At 26.0% G+C, this 6,503-nt stretch overlaps 5 protein-coding genes across 5 annotated transcripts in view, besides 11 other annotated features; 2 read left to right on the top strand and 3 right to left on the bottom strand.

Annotated features, from left to right (window-relative positions):
- EDI_322610 (uncharacterized protein) overlaps positions 1-15 on the top strand; it is a gene marked incomplete at both ends in the record, with an annotated part of 1,535 nt that extends 1,520 nt beyond the window's left edge. Inside the window, one exon of the mRNA XM_001733175.1 lies at positions 1-15. This exon is cut by the window's left edge and continues 1,206 nt beyond it. Coding sequence (XP_001733227.1) covers positions 1-15 — 15 coding nt within the window.
- A 61-nt stretch (positions 16-76) lies between these two features.
- On the bottom strand, positions 77-945 carry EDI_322600 (uncharacterized protein; the record flags this gene model as incomplete). Its single annotated transcript, XM_001733703.1, has 2 exons — positions 77-134; positions 245-945. The coding sequence occupies 2 exons, from the start codon at positions 943-945 to the stop codon at positions 77-79; spliced, it is 759 nt and encodes a 252-aa protein (XP_001733755.1).
- A 14-nt stretch (positions 946-959) lies between these two features.
- Positions 960-1,034: a microsatellite.
- A 43-nt stretch (positions 1,035-1,077) lies between these two features.
- Positions 1,078-1,134: a sequence feature (AT_rich).
- An 88-nt stretch (positions 1,135-1,222) lies between these two features.
- Positions 1,223-1,256: a sequence feature (AT_rich).
- A 6-nt stretch (positions 1,257-1,262) lies between these two features.
- Positions 1,263-1,420: a repeat region.
- Positions 1,263-1,454: a repeat region.
- A 127-nt stretch (positions 1,455-1,581) lies between these two features.
- On the top strand, positions 1,582-3,750 carry EDI_322590 (uncharacterized protein; the record flags this gene model as incomplete). Its single annotated transcript, XM_001733702.1, has 1 exon — positions 1,582-3,750. The coding sequence occupies one exon, from the start codon at positions 1,582-1,584 to the stop codon at positions 3,748-3,750; it is 2,169 nt and encodes a 722-aa protein (XP_001733754.1).
- Positions 1,689-1,710: a sequence feature (AT_rich).
- A 77-nt stretch (positions 3,751-3,827) lies between the features above and the next one.
- Positions 3,828-3,869: a sequence feature (AT_rich).
- A 52-nt stretch (positions 3,870-3,921) lies between these two features.
- Positions 3,922-3,956: a sequence feature (AT_rich).
- Positions 3,957-4,203: 247 nt separating this feature from the next.
- Positions 4,204-4,384: a sequence feature (AT_rich).
- EDI_322580 (uncharacterized protein) lies at positions 4,377-5,837 on the bottom strand (the record flags this gene model as incomplete). Its single annotated transcript, XM_001733701.1, has 1 exon — positions 4,377-5,837. One exon carries the CDS (start codon positions 5,835-5,837, stop codon positions 4,377-4,379), a length of 1,461 nt encoding a protein of 486 aa, XP_001733753.1.
- Positions 5,829-5,972: a microsatellite.
- Positions 5,973-6,028: 56 nt separating this feature from the next.
- Positions 6,029-6,067: a sequence feature (AT_rich).
- Positions 6,068-6,081: 14 nt separating this feature from the next.
- EDI_322470 (uncharacterized protein) overlaps positions 6,082-6,503 on the bottom strand; it is a gene marked incomplete at both ends in the record, with an annotated part of 2,157 nt that continues 1,735 nt past the window's right edge. Inside the window, one exon of the mRNA XM_001733174.1 lies at positions 6,082-6,503. This exon is cut by the window's right edge and continues 1,735 nt beyond it. Within this exon, the coding sequence (XP_001733226.1) occupies positions 6,082-6,503 (422 nt within the window).

Raw genomic sequence — 6,503 nt, 5'->3', positions numbered from 1 at the left:
TTTGTAACAGACTAAGTGATAGTGAACGTTTTTATTAATTGAACTTGGAACAACTGAACAAGATTTTGTATTATTTTTATTCGGTTGAGGAGTGACTGATTGAGTACTTCTTAAGGTAGATGGAATTGAATGACCTGAGAATGAAGAAATAGAGTTTTCATGATGAGACAATTCATATTCTACAACTTCATCATAAAGCCAATATTTTGAAGAGTTTTGAAATAAACTAGATGAACCAATAAACATTTCATATTGAAAAGGAATAAATTTAGGTTCAATTTTAAAAACTTTTGAAGTGGTATTTTGGATTGAAGAGGAATTCATTAACTCTGAAATGATTTTATAAATTCTATCTCCAATAATTAGTATTTCTTGAGAAGAATAATTTTTGTTTTTTAAAGTAACTGAAATAAATTTTTTCATTTTAATTGTTACTTTTGTAGATTTAGTCTTTTTTATTTCAAATTGAAGACTTCCATCATATAAACGAATAGCAAGTTGTAATAAATAATTATATGTCACAGCAAATATATTTTTTCGATGGTACCTTTCATTATAACTTCTTATATTTAACCTTGAATATTCTGTTTCTTCTTTTTGTACTCTTTCAAGTAATTGTTTATGACTTACTTCTATAATTCCAAAAAGACCTACAACCTCAATATATTGTAATGCTTTTTCAGCTTTTTTAGATCTTCTTGCTATAATAAGTCCAACTCCTCGGTAATTTAATAGTCCAATTAAAAACGCCATTCGTTGACATTCTTCTGTCATCCCTTTTTGTTTGGCAAGTGTGTTTATATCTCGTTTCTGTTGATTTGGGCTTTGAACAACTGGTTTTATTTCTTTTTTGCTTTTTAATAATTCAATCGTTTGACCATTAATTGCTTCTGGTAATTGGGCATTACGAAAATCAATTTCATCAAAATTATTAAACGGATTCATTCCGAAATTCAAACTTCCTTTTTATTTTTTTTAGTTTTTTTGGATTTTATTTTAGTATTTTTTCCCGATTTTTCATGGTTTTTTTTTTTAGATAATTAAACATAACAAACTGGAATGGATTTGCTTCTTCTGTTAATATTATGAATTATAGTTATTATATTTAAACTATAATACGTTATTTAATTATTACTTTTACTCCAAAATGAAGAAGTTGTTGGTAGTATTACTGAATAATCAGTATAAATAATAAAAGTGTTTTCATTAGGCAATGAAATTCAAAATAAAAAGTATTAATTTTTTATATTTTAATTCTTAAAAAAAATATCAATTAATAGATATATCCACAATTGGATTTTCTTCATATTGAGAAGTGATTGTTTCAGTTTCTTCAATATGCTCTATTTCTACAATAGAGTTCACTTCTAACATACTCGCATTAGAAGGTTCCTCTTCTAATGTGTTGCCAGTGTTTAATTTTTTATATTTTAATTCATCAAAAGAAATCAAAAAAAGAAAAATATAAAAAATTCTAAAAGATTTTTTTGAAAGAAAACCTAAAAACAGAAAGAATTGAAGAAGATAATTATTATGAACAAGTATAAAGAAATAAAGAAATTAACTTAGAAAATATAGTTAATGATATCGACTTCAGATGGAATCACTTTTAGTGATATTGTCTTTACTAATGGAACTACTATAAAAGAAAGAATTGAAGGATATATTACATTAACATTTAATAAACCAATATTTATAAAAAATATATTAGTCTGTTTATCTTCAGTTCATTATTTTGGTATTACACCATTAGGCGGAGTTGGGTCTGTATTAATTGATGATGAACCAAATGAAAAAATGTGGACTGGAATTGAAAGGAAAATAATACACTCTGAAGAATTTGAAGTTATTTTTAATCATTATGTAACTGAAGACCGTATTACTGAAATGTGTCCGGGGACATTTAAATATGCTTTTTCTATTAATACTAATGAAAATTTTCATATTACATCATTAATGTCAAATGGTGTAGGTATTTGTTATGAATTATATCCAACAGTTGTATTATTAAAAGGAAGAAGAGTACATGGAAAACCAACAATCGTCCCATTATTATATAACAACATTGAACTACCTCAATCATTATTAGAAAGTTGTTATACAAAAAAAGAATATAACAAATATGTTTTAGATATTTTATGTGATACTGGTTGTGGTTATCAAGGTGATGAATTGACTGGTAAATTTTCAATTACTAACAGAGGAAAACAATCAATTGAAAAGGCTGTTCTTCATTTTGCTACTATTGTTATGAATACTTCTAATAAAACTTTGTCACATGAAATTAATAGTTCTACATTAGTATATAATATTCCTATTGGTACTTCTACATTCACTTATAAAATTAATATCCCAATGACTACACCACCAGATGTTACTGATTCTCCATTATGTATACATAATGCTATTATTTTAGAATTTAATTCTGGAAAAGTTTTAAAGAAAATTAAAAGGATTGTTTTACCAATTGCTGTATTTGCTCGTACTCCAAATTCAAGAAATGTTGATGAATATATTAAGTCTATTAAAATTGATACTTTAAGCCCTTGTTCATTTGATGAAGTTCCTTATGGATTACCACCAAAATATGACTCTTTATGTCCAAAGGGAATAGAGACTATTTATACTATAGATAACCAAGTCATTGACATTAACCATATTGAACAACGTAACTCAAATTTCCTTGATTACCAAACTTCTTGTTTACCTCCAGACATGAGTGTTGGTTGGTCAAAAAATCAATTAGTATTTATTAATCACTCTTTCAAGAGTGTCTCATGGAATGATCCAAGACCAAAAAACGAACGACTTCCTCAACATATTATTAATGAATGTAACGGTTTATTAACAATAAAAATTGAAGAAACTAGAGGAATTCCATTAAGGTCAATATTTTGTGTAAAAGATCTCACAAAAAAGAATTATATTGAAGGGACTATTGAAATACCATTAGACTCATCCCAAAATAATGTAGTATTTACAGTAAAATACAATAAGAGGTATATTGGATATATTGATATTGATTTAAATTTACTCCCTATTGACAGAGGTATAAGTTCATGGTTTTTCCTTAGAGAACCAGAAGGAAGTGAATTAGGATTTAGTGGAATGGTAAAGATGCAGTTAGTGTATAGTTCACAAACAATAAGCTCACCTAAAATATTTGAATATCCGGCATATATTTCAACACTTCATTTTCCTTATTACTATGTAACTCCAACATTAAAAAAACTCAATGACTTGCGTAACAAAATACTTCAAACAAATGGTCAACAACCATTCCTTACTTATAGTAATAATGAAGCAATTATAAATATTCCTCATTACTCTACTATTTATCTTACAGTACCATCTTTTTTCCCTCTTCCTATTCCTTTATTACGTAGTAATGCTGGGTACATTACATCAACAAATATAATTGATGTAGAAATTGCCAAAAAAAGGAGACCAAGTGCTAGTGTTTCTGTAACATTATCAAATAATATTTCTCAAACAACACCACCAGGATTAAATAAAAATTCTTCATGCCCAAGTCAGTCACCTAAAGTAATAACACCGACACCAATTCAAACAAAAGAAAAACAGCCAAATGTTTCAATCATTCATGAACACACATCATCACCAACTCCAAAAATACCTACTCTTTCTCAAAATAAAGAAAACCAGTTAATCTCTCGAAAAAGAAGATTATCGTTAGGTAACTTTTTATCAAAAAAATCTCATAATAATTATGGAATATTAGATGATTAATTTAAAATTTTTTTCGATTATTTTCTCTTTAGTTATTAATTTAAATCAACATTAATCAAAGTGAATATAAATTCAAGTTATATTTTATTTATTTCAATTATTTTTTTTAATTAAAAAAACACATCAAAAGAATAAGTGTTAATAATTTAACATAAAGATTCTTGTATCAAGAAAAAATATGTTTTAAATTCTATTTAATTATTATTCTCATCACAGCCCCATTCTTGATTTCTTATTTATTTTTCTAAAACTGATAAATATGAATGTATAAGGAAATTATGTCAATATACTGTTACAAGAAATTTATTACTTTAAAAACGCTATGTGTTAATTTTTATCATAACATACAAGTAATACAATATAATAATTCACTAGAGCCATTATTAAGGAAATTAAAAAAGAAAATATTAATTGAATTTTCATTAGGTCAAACGATAGAAATTACTCTATTAGATATTATTATTCAAAGTTAAATTTTTATATAGACATTTATTGTTTTTATTATCATATTAAAATATTTTGTATTGAATTAAATTTTAAACTTCATTTAATTGCTTTGAAAATAGAATTATAAAAATAGAATAATTAAGTTATATGAAAAGTGTACAATTATTAATTATTATTTTTTAATAATCAGAAGGGTGTTCTTGTTTTGGACTTGATCCTCTACTATTAATTGATTTTTGTGGATTAATTGAATGATCAGAATTAAATTTTATTGCAATAGGCTTATCATCAGGATTTAAAGGAACTAAAGACTCTTTAGATAAAATGTGAATAGGGCTCATTGAATGAGGACTTGTTTTTTCTGAGAAATATAGAGAAGTAGGATCACTAGTGTCACCTCTTGGTGTTTGTATTTGTCTATTATGTAATTTTACAAATAATTTCTTTGGTCTAGAAGCACGTAATTTAGCACTACTTATAGATTGTCCACCAAATAATCCAGATGAATAACTAGGAATAATACTATTAATAATTTCAAAAGCATCTATTCTTTTAATAACTTTGTAAGCCAATAATGTGCTATGATCTAACTTACCTGGAAATTTATGAGGGTCTGGAGGTAATTTTTCTCCAGGATGATTTTCTACGAATTTTCTTGATGTTTGTGTTGTTTCAGTAACATAATCTCCTAGTTGTTCAACAAAATGACACATTGAACTTGATGTTTTAAAAATTGAAGTTATAAGACGTTCAATCCATATTTGTTTTTTTTCTAAGAAATATGGTGTTTTACTTGCTTCATTCCAATCATTAGCATCAATACCAATATCAATTGGATTATAATCTAATAATGTTGGATCAAAATTATCATGATATCCATCTGTAGCAATAATAATAATATCACCATCATTACATCTATCTAATTTAATATTTGCATTTCTTAAATCTGGATATAAATGATCAATAAATGGACCAATTCTACCACCACAATCACTAACATCATTTAATGACGTTCTAATACTTCCTGTTAATTGTTCTGTTTTCATTTGAATTGGACTATATTTATATGAATGACAGTCACCAATAGATAATGTTAATATAATTGGTTCGTCTTGATTAGAATATACAATAACATTAATTATTACAGTTGCTGTACCTATTTGAAATGATTCAATTCCATCATTAATAATTGCTAAATGTCCTTCGTATGTGCTTTCAACCATTAATTGAGCAATTTCTTTAGTATTTTTACATTGTTCAATTTTATCAATAATACTTTCTAAAATTTTATTAACTGCTGCTTTTGAAGCATTACAAACATTATTTCCTAATCCACATCCATCAGCTAAAACTGCTATTGCCATGTCTTCAAAAAATGCTCCTTTTCCTTTATCACAAATAGGATTTCCTATTTTTTTTCCATCTCTAAATGGATATGTTGAAAGTGATGTATAAGCAATACTCTCAGTTGAAAATATTGGATATGTCATGGGTGGTGGTGTAGTGTCACAAACAATTATAGGTTGTTGATTTTTCTTAATTTTAACAGGTATCCTTTCAATACTTTTTATTGAATTTTCAAATGCATCATTAAACATTTTCGTAGTTTTATTCTTCTCAGCTTTTCCCAGTTTCTTCATTCTTTTTCTATTTTTTTAGTTCTTTCATTTTTCTTATTTTTTATTAGTTTTTTTATTATTATTTTTACTATTTAAAATTTTCTTTTTCTTTTTTTTAAATTTTTTTAATCTTCTTTTTATTTCTTATATATTTTTAGAATTTGACTCTTTCTCTAAAAAAAGAAAAAGAGAAAAGAATGATGTTTTGAATCTTAATTTAATTCAATAAATTGAATTTTTAATAAAATAATCTGATTTACTTCAATTAAACAATAGTGCATGATTTTTGGTATTGTTCACAATATTGATACAAATCAAATGAAAATGGACGTTGTCCATAGTTAATTTCAATCCAATCCATATCAGTAACTGTAAATCCTGCAGCTATTTCTGTCCAATTAACGTTAATTGAATGATGTCTTTTACCATCAAGCGTAAAAAATACTTGTTTTTTTATTGTATCAAATCCACAACCAACTATATGAGCCTCGTCTTCCTTTAACCCAAATGGATTTGCATATTGACTTACTTTTCCTTCATTAAATAAATCACCAGAGTCTGAATGAAATCCAATACTTCCTTCATCCCATCCAAGGTGTCTTGATCCCTCAAATGGATAGATACCAATTCCCATTATTCCAATTGAAATAATATTATAACCAGATACCGTTAATTCAAAGTATCTAA

The sequence above is a fragment of the Entamoeba dispar genome, genomic scaffold (assembly GCF_000209125.1).
Source record: "Entamoeba dispar SAW760 scf_1105229457771 genomic scaffold, whole genome shotgun sequence".
Classification (NCBI taxonomy): Eukaryota; Evosea; order Mastigamoebida; family Endamoebidae; genus Entamoeba; species Entamoeba dispar.
This window is presented reverse-complemented; position numbering and strand designations above follow the sequence as displayed.